We start from the raw sequence: 22,271 nt of genomic DNA on the forward strand, positions 1-22,271 counted from the left end.
GTATAAAACAAACTACTTGATAGAATGACTTGCAATTTCACATGAATGCTTATGACAGATGTATCAACTTAGGAAAAAAAAAAAAAAAAAGAAATCTTGCCAATAGTGTTGCCATCTCTGATTGAGGCCGAGAACTTTACAGACCACCCTTGTATATTGATCATAGTTCAAGGAGTGAAAGAAGATATTCAGTTGTTTGCTAGATGATGGAGAAGAAACAGGCAAAAAATTCAAATTTAGTATCACCTTAGTATGATTTAAATAAAATGATTTATTGGACTGATGAGCCGGAATATTGGTTTAATATTATAAGTGTAAGTTTTGAATTTGGGTTTGAAGACATGGAGTGTAGCATACTATATCACTGGAACTGCATTCCAAAATGTGGAGAAAAGAGATCTGGAAATAATAGTAGATAAAGATCTGAGGTTTAGAAATATTGCAATAGTCATGAAAGTTGCCCAGAGGAGTGCTGTAACATTGAAATGGATGCAATAAGTAGAGAAAAAGAATGTAATTGCACCACCATATTATTAGGCTAGACTCACTATGTAAAGATCTGGTTACCTGCATATCTAAGGTCCATCTTACATGCTAGATCTTTAGTTAAAGATCTTGCATATATATATTGTGTAGAAAATAATTGCAAGCAAGGAGTGAGGAGCAGATTCTCTGCATGTAGCTTTGGTGGAAAGTATCAGACTACAAGAAAGAATGTTAAAAGAATAAATTCATTTATTCACATCAAGCTAAGTTAAATGCAGTAAACATTTATAATGTATTAAGTACACAAAAGCACAATATATTACAAAAACTACCATCTGTTTTACAGTATATCTTTACCAAGAAACGTTCTAAGAGGCAGCCAAATAACAAGTACTTCTTGACTCTCACTCAAGATAGACATTAAAACTAATAAATTTTCAATGAATTTCAGAAAACAGTAATATAATTTTCAGTGTATTTTAAGCTTGATCAATCAATACTTCAAACTATGCAGAAATAAATAATAATTGTTTGGTGAAAAAAAAAATTAAAATGTATTATTTAATTATTATTCCAACCTTCATTTTTTTTAGAGCTTTATGAAAAAATACTTCCGACATTTTGCAAAACAGATTAATAATGTATTAATGGATTATATATTTATATTTTTTAAAAAGAGATACTAAATTCAATGGAAATTAAAAAAAAATACTTGTATAACATATTGAATGAAACAGAAAATCTGTCATTCTACTGTAAATGTCTGTAACAAAGTTGAAAACAAATACTTTAAAACTATATTACATTATTGGCAACCATTTTGTTTGTTCTAAATATATATATATATTCTACATAAGTCTGACTATGGATGATAAATTACAAGAACATCCACATGATTGAAACATAACACTATACAAAAATATCTCTTGGATATATTTTCTTAACAGTTTTCTAAAATTTCCTTACAAACAAAGCTTACTATTTTCTAAAATATTTGCCTTTGCGATACAGCATAATTAAAAGGTCATACTTCTTAAGTAAACTAAACGAATGCAATATTAGCCTTAAAAGAAAACTATCATTGGCACAATTTCACAAATTCATAGAAATGGCCATTAATTGCAATAGGCTATAATTTATACACAGACTGCTTGTAGATTAATTAAATATGCCATAAAAATGGTCCAAGAATTAACTGAAAGTATGTTTTCATTTGATTCTGTTTTAAAAATGGAGTTGAGTTAGTTGTCTCAGATTTAGTAGGCTTTATTCTCAGACAAATGCTCCCTCACCCATCCCATTCTTCAAATGTAAACAGACAAATTCCTGAAAACATGCACTTCTGACATGCAATCCATCTGGGTTATGCAATAAGGGATTTTCATTTATATATAACTTTTTTTGTTGTAACATGACTAATGCTGTTATAAAACTAACAATTAAATGTAAATATTAAATAAGCAATGGTATATTTACATACTGTTGCTTTTAGTTGCAATGTTCAAAATATTAGAAAGCAGAGGTTAGAAGGATGGCCAGCATAGTGAGAAAGGTAAATTCAAATTATGAGAGGAAATCAGCTAAGAAGGCCAAAAGAAATCACAAAGAGTTATTTCTTTGTGGTGAATGATTATAAGTGAGTATGATGTGAAAGTAATTGATATTCCCTCGATGAGTCTGTCGACTCCTTGGAGTTGCCCGGAACAATAATAATAATAATATTAGAATATAAATAGATGAACTGGAAGTGTTCAGGAGATTAAGAAATCTATTTTCCAGTGCTTCATGAGAAAGTGCAAGTGAAATGGCATTGTCTCGAACGTTGTTTAATTTAAATCTCAGCACCAGCAGAGGTCCTAAAGGAATGGAAAGAGGAAAAGATAGCTCCATTATATAAAGGAGGCCAAAACAGATAGCAAATTATAGACCAATTAGTATCTCAGGAGTGGTGGTTAAGATATTGAAAAAAGTAAGTTAAGGACATAATTCAATAACAGGTGGATAGCAAATATGATACTCTATGGGGAAAGCATAAGTTTGTGAAAGTAAGGTCTTGGTGATAAGTGAGCTGTGTTTGACTTTGCAGAGGCATTCGACAGGATACCACATAGAACTCTATAGATAAGCTGGAGAAATGGGGATAGATATGAAACACAGTTAATATTAATAAGAAAATGGCTAATGGACAAGCATCAAAGAGAGTAGTATATGGTAGAGTTTATAGATACCGATAATCCGAAGGCAAGTGAGCAGCAGTGTGTCATGCACCATAGCTTTATACTTGGGATACTGCCATTCAATTTGTACTTATGATATTGGGAATGATCTGAGGGAGGCAGAGAATATCCAGTTGTCTGCTGACAGAGATAAACTGGGAAGAACAACAGTTAATAAAGAGGACAGCAGGAGGATCTAAATCATTGTAGTTTAGAAAAAAAAGAAAACGACTGCCAATTCAACGTGTCAAGGCATAAAGTTATACACTTGGGGATGAAATGTTATATGTATTGCATAGATTAAACTACAATATAAGAAACTGATGAGGCTAGAAATTTATGAGTAATGGTGGAGTGAGAGTGAAAGGTCAGAGGACATATTGCCAAAGTGAGCAAAACAGCTCAAAGGATCAAAGAATGTTAGGAAACAAACTAACAAGCATGTAGATGTTAAAGAAATATTTCAATATATGATTGCATGGGAGAGAAGGATTCTTAATGGAAGTTATAACAGCCTGTTTAACAAAATATAAGGATTACATTTTTTTCCCCCTTGGAGAGGGGCAAGTGAGCAGAATAGATTGCTCAGGTGGTTATGAGTACCTTATTGGTGAATGCTCCATTTTTTACGGTAAGGTGTGACAGGCACTGCGTGAAAAATGTTTACCGTGGGCCTCCAATAATGAGTTTTTGAACTCCAGGAAAATGCCTGTGTAATAAAAATAATGAATTTCAAGTTCTTAAACAGATGCTTCCATTTCACAAAGTATGAAAAACTGTAAATGCAACAGATTGTTTTTTTTTTAATATGATAGCCTGTACAGTAACTAGGTCTTTCATATTTTGTTTTGATTGTTTTCATGTATTATTACAAGTCCAATTCACAATAGAAAATTAGAATACATTAATAAAGCTCCTAAATATCAAATTTCATCATACTTGTCATTCTTAGATAGGTTTTATAACAGTGCATAAGCAGCCATTAATGGTACTCTGTCTTTCTCATCATGTATATCATTTTATGGAGTTATCCCATTAACACTTGGATGAAAAAAAAATTCAGTATCTAACATGGTTCCATAGTAAACTAAATAATTACAGCCTATTTCATTCTTTTTTTATTATTATTACAATTTGAAACTCTACAGATTACAAGAGATCAGTAAAATTAATTGTACTCTAAGGTTACATGAGCTAAGTCATATTTTTTGCTAGAACTTCATCACATTTTGTGACATGATAAAACAAGCAAACTTTGGAGAACATGCAATTTACAGATATATCAGTAATATTCATTCTAAACATAAAGCTCTTCACATGACTCCATAAAATGAATTCCAAGTGTTAATGGGATTACATATATCAAAACAGTAATACCACAGTATTACTTTTCTATCTGTGAAAAAAAAATCTAATTAAAAGTGACATCCCACATATTAATTGTATATGCTTAACAGCATATAAAATGCAACCTATTGCAATTTCCATGACCAGTGCTCTACATGTTTTATTAATGACTAGGAATTTCAAAATGAAGAATACTGTGAAAATAACTATACATTTACAAACAAAAGGAAAAGTAAATATGCAAAGAGGAACTCCAAAATATCCACCAGAAAGCAAACAAAACATAACTTTTATTTCCTCTATTTTGATTTACTATACTCCCTTATATACATTAATGATCTAAGATACGGAGATTGCCAGATACAATTTTGTTTTCAAGAATTGCTCCAGGAGGTATATCAATTCTGTCTCCATGATTGGCTATAATGATAACTGTTCCCTGAAATATAAAGGATTCATAAAAACATAATTTATGATGCTAATGCAATAAAAGTTACTTATATGAAGTGTGACAATAAAATGCCTGCACACATGTAGTTCTCTAATTCTCTCCTCTGATTGCCAGCAAACAATCAGAGATGAATGTTCTTGGTTAACCCTAAACCTTCATGGATGTATTCAGATCACATTTCAGTGTTTGCTTAGTGTCAAATTATACACTTTTGCAGAAAAGAATTTGAGGATGCACTGACTTGTGCTGCATGCAAAGACTGCACAATATGTCTACAACAAATATTTAACAAAGTGCAGAAAGTGTCACTGAAAAGTACACTGTTACAGAATAGCATACTTTGAAGATAATCTATCTATCATAATAACAATCTGCTTTCCTTGCAAACTTTTCCCAGGAAAGTACATGAATTAGAAATAATAATGAATACTGAATATGAGGTCTGTAGTCTATTTCCCACAATTGCCAGCAACATTGGTAAACATCTTGACCAAATGAAACCCTCCCTCTGAAGCAACCTTCCAAAAAGGAATAACTTTTTAAAAAAAAAAAAAAAAAAGGTACACAACAATAAGAAGCTTATAATAACCAAAGCTGATGAGGGTAATGCTACTATCATAATGAATGAAACAGAATCTAACAAAAAGCACCATTACCATATTATATTAGATCAAGATGTAATACACAAAATGAAAAAATAGTTCTTAAATATATACACACACACACACACACACACACACACACACACACACACACACACACACACACACACACACACACACACACACACACAGGTATCCCTTGATGTATGCGGCTTTGATTAGTGCACAAAAAATTATTGTGCCCATAAACTTGATATGTGCGGCCCAAAAAGTTTGAAAATAAGCAAAGCATTAGACTTGGTCAATGAAACCAGGATCAGATCACATGGTACGAGTCGTGCTCCAACATTAGTAACTCACTCTCGGCCTCAGTCTCAGTGCTTCAATTTATCAGCAAAGCGTGGCATGTACAGACGTATATGTGTATGTATTACAGTGTACGCTTACGGCCTATCTGCATATCACGTAATTTTCAAATTATGTAAAGCATTACCCTTCGTAACCATGGCCTTGAAAAAGAGTAATAAACGAAAACTTATTACTTTGGATACTAAAATTGACATTATTAAAAGGTTTGATAATGGAGAAAGCAAAGCAAACATCAGAAGAGCTCTAGGCTTTGGTAAATCAACTATATGAGCCATTTTAAATAAAGCGACTGAGCACCAAGAACAAGGCAAAGTGACATCTGCATCTTTGAGTATGCAGTGTACCTAGGAATAGAAGCCCATTAATGATCAAAATGGAAGATTTACTATTTCTTTCGCTAGAAGATTGTAATCAGAAGTGTATTCCCATTGACAGCAATAATCTTAGGCTCAAAGCTTTAAGCCTTTTTTCTACACTTAAAGAAAACAAATATCAAGATGTGACTGCAACAATTTCTGCAAGCAAAGGCTGGTTAGAAAATTTCAAATCTTGATCCGGAATGAAAAATGTAAAATTAACAGGTGAAGCAGCAAGTGCTGATAAAGATGTTGCAGCCAGATATCCAGCTGAATTAAAGAAAATAATTGAAGAAAATGATTGTCAAATATTCAACGTAGATGAAACTGGCCTGTTTTGGAAGAAAATGCCAATAAAAACATTTTTAGCAAGAAAAGGAAAACCACACCTGGTTATAAAGCATTCAAAGATCGCTTAACACTTTTACTTGGAGGTAATACCGAAGGTGATTTCAAATTAAAGCCAATGCTAACTTATCGAACAATGAACCTAAGGGCTTTTAAAGGCTGTAACAAACAATCCCTTCCAGTAATATGGGAATCAAATGAAAAGGCATGGCTTACCAAACAGTTGTTTGAAGAATGGTTCACTTCGCATTTTTGTCCAGTAGTTGAAAAATACTGCAATGAAAATGATTTAGCTTTCAAAGTTCTTTTAGTATTGGATAATGCCCCTGGACATCTCACCTCACTTAATGATTTAAACAGTAATGTGCAGGTTGTATTTTTACCACCAAATACATCTTTGATACAGCCTGTGGACTAGGGAGTCATTTCTACATTCAAGGCTTACTATATTAGAACAACTTTCGACCAGGCAATTCAAGCTACAACTGAAGATGATCCAATCACTCTAGAGGAATTTTGGAAAAAATACGATATTAAATAAGCAGTTATAAACATTCATGAGTCTTGGGAAGAAGTGGCAGCCAACTGTACAAGAGCAGTCTGGAAGAATCTTTTGCCTGAATCTGCAAATAATTTTGGTAGCTCTATTAATCCCGTCAACGAAGTTATCGATAATATTGTTTTGATTGGAAGTGCTCTTGGCTTTGAGAATGTCGATTCAGAAAATATTCGGGAATTATTGGAATCCCATTTGAAAGACCTAAGTAAAAGATCTTCTTGGAATTGAACGTCAACAGGCATATGAAGAGGAAGAAGAAAAGTAAAGTGAAGAAATGGAAGATGTATCTAAAGAAATCACTAACAAAGAATTGAAGAATTGTTTAGGACAATTGAGAAAGCAAAAGAACTTATACTAGAGATAGATCCAAATGCAGAGAGAAGCATGAATGTTAGTCACAGTTTAGATAAACAAATTGATGGTTATCACGAAATCATGGAGGAGAAAAAAAAAAGCTACCACTGTTCAATTTACATTAGATAAGTTTTTATGTAACAAATATGTATAAATAAAATATATAAATAGATGTCACCTTAAAAATAAACGATGTTTAAAGTTTTATATTTTCCAGGATTCATTATAATTATTCCCATTAATTCTTATCATTGAATAATGCAGTGTCCATCGAGGATTAATTAACTGCATATATCACGGGATACCTGTATATATATATATACATACACATACTGACTTAGAAAGCATTAAGAAGCTCAACCATATCATGTTAAACTATTGAATTTATGATGCCCAAAAATTCACAAATATGCTAACCTAGCCCATACATCCAATAGTTGATGCTATTTTTTTAAAATCCCAATAATGAAAGGTTATAAACCATCATCATCATTAGTAGTGTGGATCAGCTAAGTGTCATGATCTGGAAATCCTACTCTAGAGATCAAAATGGAATTTTTTTCAAGCCATTCTAAGTCTCTTATAAGCAGGATGGTGGTGGGTCTCAAACCATGCAATGAAATTTATCTACCTAAGGACAGGACATAGACAAACATCGATATTCATGTTATCTGTGGGATTTAAACCCACAACCTGTCTGTTGAAGAGCAGAATTACTATTCATCTAGGCAACCATGCCATTAAAAAGTATGCTGTCCTATTTACAGATGCTAAGCGGTTAGCCATATCACTTCACTCCATTGCAGTTCCTCCTCTTTATAAAAATTTCTGTTCATTTCAAAAACTATATTAAAAAAGCTACATCCTTAAAATTCAGACCCCATAATTAACTATAATATTACATTTCTGTTTACCAACATGCCACTAAACAGAGACTTGATTGGATGAAGTCTCATTTCACCCTAGAAATACTTGAATTATTCAAATTTAATCTATATACCAATTATTTTAAATGGAAAGTAAAAATATACAAATAACTGGATGAGACTGTAATGGGGTTCTTCATTTGCAAATACTAAGCACTTAGATGACAACACAGCTAAATTCAAGCCTACAGTTCTCTGGATGGTTGGTTAGGGATTTATTGGTACAAGGACAGCAAAAGGTTATACCATACTAATAAAAAGGTTACAGAAGAACTCAAGGTAATAATGAATTGAAATAAAGAGAAAAAACTAGTAAATATCATGCTATCTACAAACAGCAAATTTTAAAAAATTAAGTGAAGTATCTACAAATAAATAGAATATATCATCAAATGTGCTTGTAGAATATAATGCTTTTTTAAAAAGTTAAAAACGTGCAATTTGTTCGAGTCTGACAAGATCTGCCTGAGAGTATACGGCTCATCTAAATTAGTAAAAAATTCATTCCTTTCTTAAGTGAAGTGCTAGCATTCCACCAGAATATGATAAATGGTGAGATGTATGTTGCATTGTTCACACATTAGGGTCATCTGCCCTCAGTAAAAGCATATGCATAAGATGAGTGTGACCTATTAAGAGCCTAGCAAGAACAACTTTCTCTTTTCTGTTTCTCTGTTGACTTGAATGCCAATGCTTAATTTCAGGTTTAATCTTATGTAAGTTATTAAGTGCTTCTGGCCATGATGACTGCCACTGGGTTATTAACTTTCATCTTATAAATTGTCTGTAGTCTGTATAGGACTGAGAAACAGTATCTAGAAAATGTAGGAGCTGATCGAGCAGCTGCAGTCTGATTGCCCTTAATTCCAATATGGCCAGGAATCCAGCACAGCTGAATTTCAAACTTAAGGACTTTCAATTTGTACAACAGCTGTAGAACTTTGCAAAGAAATGGATGTGGATTATACACAAGAGATGAGATGGCCTGTAAATAGCTCAATGAGTCTGTATAAATTATACATGTTGAATGTGATGTGAAGTCATTAGCCTCTGTATACAAGCTGCCCAGTCCTGAACATGGCCTCTGGGAAAGCATAGTGCAAATAACAGGAAAATGATTGCTTCCATAGATGTTCTCTTCAACATCCCATATGAGCAGTGGAAAAATGGCAGGGTTGAGGACTGGAAGATCTACTGCTGAATATGAGCAGGTGGGCATATGCATAATTGTGTCATAATTGTCAAGCATTTGCTTAATGATATAACCCCACCCATTCGTGTTGGCACTGTCCCACAGAGTGTTATGCCCATTAAATCACCCCATGAGAAGTATGGGCTGAGGCAGTTGCAATATGTGAAGGCTTGGTGTCGAGGCTAGCTGGTGAACGGTCGTGCTATCGGAGAGCTCCTGAGAGATTTGTGTTTTTTGTTGATTTATTGGTGTTTTGGATTCAATTTAATGGACTTAAGTGTTTAATTTTGGTATATTATTAGAGCTTTATTAACGTGGTTAGTGTACTAAAGTGTTTTATAACATAATCTATGTCGGAAGTCGCCGCTAGATGAATTCGTAATGAGTAGTGTTCGTGCAAGCTCCAGATAAGATAAGTATCATTTTCAGTTATCGATACAAATTACTTAATATTGTGTAGTTTTGTTTTATTTGCCTTGCGTATTTTAGTGCGTCTATTTTTGGTGTGTTATTACGTTTAATTTGACAAAACACGTTACAGATAAATATGGCACCTGTGCGTAGGAAAATGGCGGCCAGTAATGAAGGTTCGCCATCGTTATCAAAGAACGGTAGAAGAGATGAGTCAGTGTACTAGCTGTGAAATGTACGGTTTGCGGAGTGCGGTCGGAGTGTGGTTAGATGATGATAAAGGATTGAATGTGTGTAGAAAATGTAGGGAGAATGCGGAATTGAAGTGTATTTCGGATCGTGAGTGTGATATTTTTGTCAACCTTCAAAATGAAGGAAATAGGGATATGACAAGAAACGGCAAAGTTGTACATGAAAATTGTGAGAGTGTGAATGTAGAAAGTGTGAATGATAGTATAAATGGTTTCTCAGAGAACAAAAAAGATGAGATAGATGCATTGAGTGAGATTGCGTTGTTGAATAGTGCGATAGAAAGAGCAAAACAGCAGCTAGAGTGCATGAACAAAAGTAGACTGAATGAACCAACCAATAATAAAAGGTATGACAGGAAAAATAGACGTATGAATGTGAACATGAACAAAATGAAGGATAGAGTGCTGTATGGAGACTCGTTAGTACGAGGTGTGTTAGTAGAGGATTTGACAAAATCGTACCAACCTGGTGCGACCATAAAGGACGTAACTGCGTCTATTAGAGAGCAAAAGGAAAGGGTGAAAGAAATGATTGTTGTGGCAGGTACGAATGATTTGAAAGGAGATAAAATGGAAATGATAGAAGACCGGAATGAATTGTTTGAGGTAGCAAAAGAAAAGAGTGAGAGAGTTAGAATGATTAGTCTTTTGCCACGGTATGACAGTGAAATGTTTAAAAGGAGGGCCATAATTGCGAATGACTTTATGCGTGGGTTATGTATGACGAGTGGTGTGGAATTTGTGGATGTGTGGAGTGAGTTTGATGGGCGAAAGGATCTATATAAGATGGATGGCTTGCATTTGAATGGTTACGGTGTAAGAAGACTTGAGAAAGTGTTGCTGAATGTAGTGGATGTGCAAATTCAGGGAAACTAGATTTGTTAGGGGTGGGTGGGTAGAGATACAGTCCTTATGGAGGCAGTTGAATGTAAGAATGAATATAATATGCCAGAGCAAATAAGGACAACAAATCAGAGTGGGATAGTTAATATAAGGCATCAAGGTAGGGTTGGGGCTAATGGGGGTCTTAAATTCATGTACACTAATACTAGGAGTATTAGGAACAAGAAGGAAGAGTTTTTGGCCATGGTTGGCACTTCCAGACCACAGGTTATAGGTATTAGTGAAACATGGCTGACTGTAGATGATATAACTAGTGGGATTGAATGTGATGGGTATAGTGTGTTCAGGAATGACAGAGAGAATAAAATGGGGGGAGGAGTATTGTTGATGATAGCTGATGAGCTCCAGCCAAGGAGAATAGAAGTTGAATTGCAGGATAGAGAAAAGAGCACATTTGAGGCCATTTGGTGTGAGATTGTGGCTAGCAGAACTAAATATACAATTGGGTGCTGCTATAGACCAGGTGATGGAAAAGATGGTGGTGACAGTATGCACAAGCAAATAGAAGAAATGGGTGGAAGGAGGGTGATTATTATGGGAGATTTCAACTATGGTCGCATTGATTGGAGTGAGGAGAGGACACACGGGAGGAAGGAACTGGATTTTATGCGGTTATTAAGGGATAACTATCTGCGACAGCATGTAATGGAAAATACTAGGGGTCAGAGAGTGCTTGACCTAGTAATTACATCTGAGGATTTGGCTGTAACAAATATGACCACATTGCCACCAATCGGTGAGAGTGATCATAGGGTCTTAACTTGGGAGGTGGCTAAAGGTGTAGAATTTTCAATTAAGACAGGGTACATGTGGAATTATCGGGCGGGAAAGTATGACAAGCTTAGGAGTTTGATTGGTTCAGTGCCATGGCATGTACAACTGCAAGGACTAGAAGTTGATAGTGCATGGGAGGTAGTTAAGAAGTGCTTGCATGAAGCAATGGCTGACTGTATACCTAGAGTCCGAATAATAAATCAAGTAGGGGTTAAATGGATGAATAACACCATTAAGCTTGAGTTGCAAAAAAAGAAACAACTATGGAGGGAATTTAAGGAGAAGGGTGACCGGCAGGCACATGAACGGTATAAAGCGCAGGCCAGAAGGGTGACGAGTGTGGTAAGAAAAGCAAAAAAGGATTACGAAAGAACATTGGCCAAGCAGGCTAAAGAGAATCCTAAACAGTTTTTTAGATATGTAGCAAGTAAAAGGAAAAATGTACATGGCAGATTGATTTTAAAGAATGCCGATGGTAGGGAGGTAATTGAATCAGTTGAGATAGTTGAGTTACTGAGTGAGCACTTTGCAAAAGTATATCATCCAGGTGGTGACATTGCAGAAACGAATAAACCAGTAGATTATACGGGAATTGTGGTTAATGAAGTGGAGGTGAGTAGTCTATTGCATAACCTCAATGTCAATACATCTGTGGGATTGGATGGTATACCAGCTCGTGTTGTACGAGAAGCAGCTAAAGAATTGTCAGTACCCTTGACCATTTTGTTTAATTTGAGTCTCGGGTCTGGGTTAGTCCCCAGCGGGGGGAAAGAGGGGAAAATAGTTCCACTGCATAAAGGTGGTTCCAAGACTGCTGTTGTAAATTACCGACCGATTAGCATATCAGGAATCATTGTCTAGGTCTTAGAGAAAATAGTCAAAAGGAAAATACAAGATTGGATTGAAGAAAATGGGATACTGTATCGGGGACAGCATGGTTTTGTGAAGGGTAGGTCATGCCTCAGTAACTTGCTCACGTATTATAACACAGTGACGGCTGAACTGGATAAGGGTAATGGGTTTACGGTGATTCTACTGGACCTTGCCAAGGCCTTTGACAGGATTCCACATGGAATTCTAATCAGTAAATTGCAGCATATGGGAATGGACATAGGGTTGGTGAGATGGATAGGAGGGACGGAGAGATATCAGAGAGTGGTTTACTCGGGAGTAGAGTCCACAAGACGGCCTGTGACTAGTGGTGTGCCACAAGGATCTGTTCTTGGACCACTGCTGTTTAATTTGTTCATAAATGATATAGGAAATGATCTGAGAGGAACAGTTCATTTGTTTGCGGATGATGCGAAGTTGGGTAGGGCAATAGTGAATGCAGATGACGTCAAAATTTTGCAGGATGATTTGGATAGATTGGAGGTCTGGGCTAAGGAGAATGGATGTCAGTTTAATGTGGCAAAATGTAAGGTTATGCATTTTGGGGTGAAAAGATTGGCGGCAGTTTACTGCATTGGTGGAACCCTGCTCCAGGAAATTGATGAGGCACGAGATTTAGGAGTGTTGGTGGATAAGGAATTGAAATTTAGGGGACACATTGCAAAAGTGACCAAAACAGCTCATCAAATCACTTGGTTGCTGAAGAATACGTTGACAAGCAGACACAAGCAGGTTATTGTTCCTCTCTATCGAGCCTTGATAAGACCCCATCTAGACTACTGTGCTCAGATTTGGTCACCTAGGTTTCTTCTTGATGGGGAGGATGTGGAGAGGATCCAGAGGCGAGTGACCAAGATGATAGCAGGTCTGTGGAATGAACCGTATGAGAACAGGTTGAGGATTTGTGGGTTGCAAAAATTGGTTGATAGGCGGAGGAGGGGAGATATGATTGAGACATTCAAATTACTGAAGGGTTTCTATAAAATTAATTCAGAAGATATTTTTGAAAACAGGGCTGGTTGTGGGAGGACTAGGGGACATCCATGGAAACTGGGCAAAAGTGTGGTTAGTAAAGGTGTTAGAGCTGGGTTCTTTACTTTTAGAGTAGTGAATGAGTGGAATGCGCTCCCTGAGTCTGTAGTGGATGCTGTGACAGTGAATGAGTTTAAGGCGAGGTATGATAGATACTGTATGAATGTCAGATAGTTGTGATGAATATGATTTGGGGCCTCCCTCGATGAGTCTAATGACTCCCTAGAGTTGCCCGTAATAATAGTAATAGTAATATAAGATTATTGAGTTCAATCTCATTTAACTCACAACCCAGTGGTAAATAAATGGAACATACTGCAATCCCACAGATATGTGAACTGCTGTTTCCATGTGACATGCAAGTACTGGACATGTTGGAAAGGAGTATAATTACCAACTAGTATAGCTACACCACCATGAGAAGGACCATCTCCAGTCCTGTCCTTATGAACAGTAAAATGCTTTAAGGTTGGATCTTCACTGGGTTTTAAATTCTTCTGCCAAAACATAAGCCACAGAGAGGCTTATGTTTCGGCAGAAGAATCTTGATATCATCAATGTTTTGGCAAACCCTTGACACAGTTCCACTGTAGAAATTTTCTATTGTTTTAGTTTTGTAGACTTGCCCAATTTCTGAGATGTTGAAGACTTACCTTTGTCAGGCTTATATTTATCTACTGATTTAAAGAAGTATGGACAGTCAGTGTCCATCTCTTATTCTGGAAAAATGTTTAATACATTATCTGATGTGTCAGGGTTATTTGATTTGTTTAGTTTATTTTAGGTCGATACAGAAGTGTCCACTTTTTTTATAGAACGTATTATGCTTTATCTTTACATGAGATCCTTGTCATAATTTTCTTGCAAGTGGATTCCCCATTGAATGGAATCATTTTTGGTTGTTTTGGGCCATACTGATATTTTCTTATTGAAATATCAATAGCAACTCAAACCCATATCATGCTCTTTACTTTGGACATAGGTGGTAGAGTCACGACAGACAATTTGGGCATGTCTGTTGTATTTCTGACATCTTAAGCATCTCAGTGGACTAGAATGTACAGCATAAAAGACATACCCTACTTTTATAGATAATGGAGAATTAGGGATATCAAAAAAGAAGGATGATGTTCCTGGTCAGAATGAGATGGCCATCTCTTCATATCAGGATGCATTCAATACCTGTCACTCCCTGATCTTTAAGCCCTAGAGCTATATCCTCATCTGGTACAGCAAGGAGATCCCATTCTGACATCATCACTTCTACAGAAAAGTTTAACATCTTATGAAGTGTCACTGTAATTGATATTCTCTTCATCAATTTAACGGAATAACTACAGCACAAAGAGAAATAATTAAACAGCACTGTGCCCTTCCAAGTCCAATATTTTATCTCTGTCACAGAGCCATCTTCTGGAATACAATGTTAAAATTGCAATAACACACAAAAAACACAAGAAGCAATAAGTGGAAGAAATGAAATTAGACCTAAATAAAGATTAAAGTATTTTGAGGGATGCTCTCTATGGATACTGTTGGCTAGCATTTGTTGTTGAGTGGGAGGCCTAAGAATTAAAGTTTCCCAAATCTTTCCCAAGATTTTTGTGTTCATCTAGTTGAATGTTAGCAGATCTCCCAGTCTGACAGCAATATAATAAGCAACGAAGCATTCCCCAAACAACAAGTATGGATTTTCTTATATAGAGAAACCTGTGGAGTATTTATAACTATGAATTCACACATATGCCACAGTAATTAACTTTTTTATAATATGTAAATATTTCATCTTAAGTATCATAAGACATCATCAGCAAAGTTATTAAACAATAGGAATTATATTCAAAAAACATATTAGCACGCATGCTTACATTGGAATCCCTTTATGTATACAGTAGCGTGTTTAAGGATTAAAAACTATTGGGATATAATTAAATTAAATTCAAATATAACTGATACATTTATTTTATACATTGAAGATAACAATTTCCCAGACTTTTGGGATAGTGAGACAGTTGTTATAGTTAAGATTGGGTCTGTGACATTAAGGCTTCAGCACTTTCTTTATACAAACACTCGTGTTTATATATGGATCGATGTAGTAGCTTGATGTGTTGCCACTGGATCCTGTTGTTGGCGTTTTCAACTCCATATTGCACAAGACCAGATTTGTGAGGTTTGATAAGATGGATGTGGTCTTGAGTTCAGAGATACATTTATTTATAGATCTTCCTGTTTGTCCATAGTAAGACAAGTTACAAGAACATGGTACTTTGTATCATGGCACTTCATAAATGGATCTCTGAACATCAAGACCACATCTGTCTTATCAAACCTCTCAAACTTGGTCTCCTCACGCAACATGGAGTTGAAAACACCACCACAGGATCCAATTTCAACACACCAAGCTACTACACTGATCCATATATAAATATGAGCGTTTGTATAAAGAAAGTGCTGAAGCCTTACGTCACAGACCCAATTTTAACCATAACGACTGTCTCATTATTCCAAAAGTCTGGGAAATTGTTATCCTCAATTGTATAAAATAAACTAATCAGTTATATTTTAATTTAATTTAATTACATCCCAATAGTTTTTAATCCTTAAACATGCTATTGTATATGGATCGATATACATAGTGGGATTACAGTGTAAGAATGCACACTAATGTGTTTTTTTTTAATGTAATTGATACTGATACTGCTGATATGCAGTATTTGCAGAATGATTTGAATAGAGTGGAATTGTGGGTGGGCATGAGAAAATGGGTGTCAGTTCAATGTGAGAAAATGTAAAGTCATTCACTTCTGCATGATTAGATATCCAATGTTGTATTACATTGATGGGATTAGGCTAGAAGAAACTGATGAGGCTAGGGATCTTGGAGTGTTAATAGATAGGAAGTTGAAGTTTAGGGACCATGTGGCAAAGATTGCATATACAACTCAAAAGATAATTGCAATGCTGAAACGAACATTCACATGTAAAGATAAGGATGTTATTTTGCCTCTTTACAAGACCTTGATAAGACCTCACTTGGACTATTGTGCACAAGTCTGGTCTCCTGGTTTCTGTTGTGATTCTGATATGTTGGAGAGAGTACAAAGAAGAGTGTTAAAAATGATATCAGGATTGTGGAATACTGATTATGAAGACAGATTGAGAATTTATAGACTGCAGACACTAGCAAACAGGAGAAAGAGGGGTGATATGATTGAGACTTACAAACTTCTGCAAGAACTTTCAGCAAGATTTCAGTTGATGGAATTTTTCAATTTATGGAGGGTGGGGAAAGAACTAGAGGGCATCCATGGAAGCTGATAATGAAGACTGCCAAGAAGGGTGTGAGGGCTAGATTTTCCTTTAGAGGATTGTGCGTGATTGGAATGGATTGCCTTTGGATGTTGTGAGTGCAAGCAGTGTGAATGAATTCAAGAATAAGTATGACAGCTGGTGTGGAGTATATGGCCTCCACACCCTCGACGAGTCTCTGACTCTCTGGAGGTTTCTCTTAATAATAATAATAATAATAATAATAATTCCTATTGTTGTTTAATAACTTGCCTGATTTCGACTTACCAATGCACTTCTCATAAAAATATAGAACCTGTGTGTCCTTAAAGTTAAAGATAGCCACGACTAACTAAATTTAAGTATCTAATGTTGCTTAAATTAGAATTGAATATTAGAGATAATTCCGTGTTCAGCTGAGCATTTCTCTTACATGTATAGGAAAGACGAACAATTCCTTTGAGCGATCTTTAATGGCACAGTCATTATACAAATAAATTTTTAAAGATCAGTGCGAGAGAAAGCCAGCTAGTTAGACAAAGGAATTGGTTCCAGCCAGAGGCAATTCCTGAATCTATACTCCACACACATGAAAGTAGCATAGTTATGACTTTGAGAGGGGGGGGGGGGAATAGAATAAAGGATTAAAAGTGATAAGACTAGCTCAAGCAACGATTACAACTCAGTTACGACTGACAAGAAATTAAGAAGTTAAAATATGATAAGGATTTAATATCGAATACACAATACAAATTTAAGGAACGTATAAAAAGTCTTTAATTTTATAAAAAGCCACATTTTACACTATTTTGTAATTGTAATGATATGTTTAATACTATTAAACATAAGATGCTTAAGTATCAACACTATCTACACATTTGACAAAACTGGAAAATATGGAAAAATGAGAATTCTTTCACAAAATGATTCATCAATTGATAACAGAGACACATTAAGTGGAGATAATGAACCAGTGAAACAAATTGCAGTTGTCAATTTGAACTTGTGAAAAGCCTGTACCAATACAAAACAAATGCATACTGACATTCTGCAAAAAAAATTTAAAACTGTTGCCTATTGAAGTACAATCAATTTTCACTACAGAAAAGCCATTATAATGAACTCAATTAGTTAGCCTAAATTCTTTTAGTTTGTAAAAATTTGCTACAGTGAGAGTTAAATAACTGTATTTACAATCTATAATCTTCTGTTTTTTTTAAATGAAATTAAGAATGAAAAAAAATTATGAAACTGGAGTAAAAAAAAATTGCATTGTTGCATAAAGACAATGCTATTGGTAAAATACTTCTCCAATTGCTCATTTTTGTTATTTCACTGTCACACCTCATATCAAATCCTTCACATATACAAAATAATGTAGAAAATTTTCCAAAAGTTTAAGCAAAACTAATTTTTGTGATTGTGTTATAAAACAGAATAACAATAACATTCAACAATTTAATTTACCTTGTATATATAATAAATCTAAAACGAAAACACAGAAATCAAGTGAATGAACTGAATGCTACTGAATTATTTTTAAAAAAGAATATTCAAATATGTAAACTACTTTAAAATATGCAAATTTCTTCTCTACATATGTACTTTTAAAATCATACTGATGTTAGTGGTTACATATGTCTAAACTTTCATGATGGCCTAGCACATAGAAAGTATATAAGCTTTCACCAGCAGGATGTGGATGCCTTCCTGTGGACATGAATGTCTTTGAATGTTATTTAATGGATAATAAGTCTCATCATCTTGTGTGAGACTGCCTCCACAACAATCCTGTTTGCTGGAGGCCTGATGTGGCCTGAAAAAAGTTCCATGTTTTAGCCCCCAATATAAATTATAAATTTTATATTCCTTAGCTTTATCATTATACCCCAGAATTACTGTTTAAATAAATGCAAAGCTAAGGCTCTTCAATGCTGAGTAATTTTCTTTGCAAATATCACATCATAGTGATTTTGAACATTATCAAATAAACTTTAGAACATTCTGCAGGTGGAATTTAGTGATAATGATTTGAAATAAACAGCAATAGGAAGAGTGGAGGTATATAAAGAGAGGAGTGCATAGGAAGCCTCTATAAAAAAAACAGCCCAAAGTACCAACGGTTAAGCACATCCTTAAATATGAATTTTGTTTTTGTAATCCTGATAAGGAATGAAATTTTGAAATTGTAACAGCAAAGTATTATACACATGTCAATACTAATTTATGGTGTTTTGTTTACACATCATTGTAGTTCTTTCATGTGTTATTAATATGTTTAAAGTTCATTGATTAATAATCATCATCATCATAATAATTGTTATATTTAAATTTGAGAAATCAGAAATTCTCTTCTGCCTTCCCTGAGTTCAAATCAGAATAATTTATTGAAGTGATACTAATAACATTTAAAGAATTCCTTAATTCTGACTATTATTTGTACAAAATAAAATTTTTCAAGAAGTTTTATGTGGTTCTCACCCATGAAGGGTTTATTTGTATATCTACTGTTTACAAAAGAACCATTATATTCTGTTCTCAAAAACTTTTGTATGATATCATTCATAGCAAGAATATTGAATTTGAATAGTATTCTCTTCTCCACCCCTATTTAAATATTCAAAGATCTAGCCATCTGCCACTCCATTCTATCAGTGCTATCTAAATTGAGTAACGGCTATAAAAGAATTGGTATGAAAATCAGCAATAAAGAGACAAAGATTGTGAAAATAGACAGAAACACTGAAAGCATCAACTGTATCCTGAATGGGAAACCTATAGTTCAATTATTTCATAATTTTAGTGAAAATGACAAACAAAATATAAAAATACACAGCTGGATTATCAAAGCTGGCATGGTAGGGTGTCAAACGAATAAATTTACATTGAAGAAAAGTAAATTGGTCAAAACACTAAACTAGCTGTATACAAGAGAGTGCTGAAACCAAGTTTAGCTTACAGATGTCAGATATAGGTTAGAAAAGAAACTCTTGATCAAAGATTGGAGACAACATATATGAGTGTTCTGAGAAAAAATTAGGAGAGTGAACAGATAGCATCAATGAAAGAATCATATTAAAAATGAGGATATCAATTGAAGGAACTCGGCATTGTTAATATTCAGGAATGTGTGAACAGTGCTAAGGTAGTATGGCCATTTAAATAAAATGAGAGAGGAAAGGTTAGGAAGACCCAAAGAAGTCATACACATGGACGAACACTGTCTGTAGGAATGTGTGAGCAGTGCTAAGGTAGTATGGCCATTGAAATAAAATGAGAGAGGAAAGGTTAGGAAGACCCAAAGAAATTCCCAAAGTTTCCACGGATTCATACTATAAGAAATAGCTTAGAAGATCAAAATATAAGATCTAATAATACTGAAGTCATACATATGGACAAACACTGTCTGTAGGAAGTTAGCAATGATGTAAAATGCATGTTGTACTAGGATAACATCTTGTATGATTATGAATTAAATGATGATGATGATGGGAAAAAAAAAGTATTACACAAATCTCAATTTAAAGCACAGGGAATGTCCTTGGAGATGACTCAAGTTCTATAAATTAATTCTTGGTAAACTGCAACAGAACAAAAAGTGAGAGCATACCAAATTCTGGTGCACCACCTTATCTACTTATTAGTAATTGCAGGTCACTACAAAGAGTCTCATGCCAGTTCAAGGTAATTTCTTTTCATTCTTCACTATATTTTTACTGCCTTAATAATGTTATCTCGATCAAATGAAAGTGTGTTACTCACTAAATTAAGTATGTACATGATTTATTTTCATTCAGTTCCATGTAATTTTTTTGTTCCAGAGAACTTCAACATTAGGTAATTTCTCTTAATGTTATACAGGAACACACACAATGTCTAACCACTATGGACTTGTACTCATATGAAGTTTAATAATAATTTTAAATATCAGTTGGAATATTCCATTTATTATATATTGGCTAATTTCTGCATATTAGAAAAAAAAAAAAAAAGAAACACTTGACAGACAGTCAAGAAAAATATAAACACACATTATAAACCAGCCTGGTTGACCGAGTGCTTAGCATATCAGTTTTCCAACTAACAGGCTGCAAGTTTTAATATAGATGTGGATGTTTGGGAATGTCTTTAACCCTTTAGACAAGGGTTAAAGACATTAACATTTAAGGTTAACAAGGGGTTAACCCTTTGTTTGACAATGAGAATACTGGCATGAGAATGGAAAGTTGTCCTATTCTCATGCCAATAAGGGTTTCTACCCAATTGTTATCATTATTTCTTCCAGGAAACATTTGTCTTCCATGGATGCACAATGAAACACTTTTTTGAATCATGTTTTTGCCAACAAATAGTGCCAGTTGGGTGAAAATGAGAACAGAATAACTGCAAAGTTATGTTCCCTGAAAGCAATACTGTCAAATAAAGTGAGAGATGGATTTCATTGCCCAGTGTAAGACCAATGCTATACTTATTGGAGGCCTGAATTGACTAAAAAAAGTTCCCTGTTTGGTCTCTAGAGCAGGATTTCTGGACCAGGTAAATAAATCAATAAAATAAAATGGGCAGGAGTCGCATAAAAACACATATACACACACAAAGATTTTTCTATAAAACATTTCTTAATGACATGGAATTTGCATATTTTAAAATATCAAAAGGCAAAAATTAGAGGGTAATAGCATTTGAAAATACTCTACTGATGTTATGTTAAATGATATATATAATGAAACTTACTTTTAATGAAACACCTCTCCCAAAGGTTACATCACCAGAAACAGTAAGATGATCAAGTTCTAACATATCAGGTATACTCGCAAACCTTTTTAAGAATTCTCTCACCTTGAAGAGAATAAACACAGAACAATTTCTACTGTTCCAAAGCATTATTACTTTCACACATAAATAAATAACTCATTACTCAGGTGTGTATAACCTTAGTAATCAAACGTGAGCAAATACACAACTGACTGCTAAAATCAGGATAAAAACAATGAAATTAACCAACCACATTAATTTATTTGAAATAAGCATATTGTAAAAATCATTCTAGCAATGATTTTTACAATATCAGATAAGCTAGTTTAATGAATAATCTCTTTTAGTTTGCACCGTCAAATCTGGTGTCAATATTTGCTGTTGTGATTTCAAAACTTCTTTTTTCACACCTGGTTAGTTGATTTCATTATCATCTCTGGATTCTCAAATTTTATGAGAGAGGGACTGCAATACAAATTTAAGCGACAAAAACAGAATCAAATTTTGCTATAAGAATTAATGGAAATAACATAAATGGTTTCAACATTTATTTTATCTGTTTTGGAAGATAAAATAATTCTTAGTAAACTGCAACAGAACAAAAAGTGAGATCCTACCCAAATTTTGGTGCACCACCTTATCTGCTTATTAGTAATTGCAGGTTACCACAAAGTCACCACTGCAAGTCTGTATTAAGGGTACTTTATACAGACTGCTCCCAATAATCATCAGAAGAGGAGCAGAACCTTATGTTAGT

The 22,271-nt window shown here is 34.4% G+C and overlaps 1 protein-coding gene across 2 annotated transcripts in view; it reads right to left on the reverse strand.

Annotated features, from left to right (window-relative positions):
* Positions 1-717: 717 nt before the first annotated feature.
* The window catches only part of UGP (UDP-glucose pyrophosphorylase), a 243,987-nt gene continuing 222,433 nt past the window's right edge, over positions 718-22,271 (reverse strand). For both annotated transcript variants that reach the window (XM_090398780.1, XM_090398779.1), the window contains exons 14-15: positions 21,494-21,598; positions 718-4,488 (exon numbers count right to left, since the gene is read on the reverse strand). In XM_090398780.1, coding sequence (XP_090254906.1) covers positions 4,381-4,488; positions 21,494-21,598 — 213 coding nt within the window. In that variant the 3' untranslated portion in view covers positions 718-4,380. The remainder of the gene's footprint in view (positions 4,489-21,493; positions 21,599-22,271) is intronic.

This window comes from Typopeltis vanoorti, chromosome 10, assembly GCF_054136105.1.
Source record: "Typopeltis vanoorti isolate ZY-2024b chromosome 10, IOZ_Tvanoo_1.0, whole genome shotgun sequence".
NCBI classification, from domain to species: Eukaryota; Metazoa; Arthropoda; class Arachnida; order Uropygi; family Thelyphonidae; genus Typopeltis; species Typopeltis vanoorti.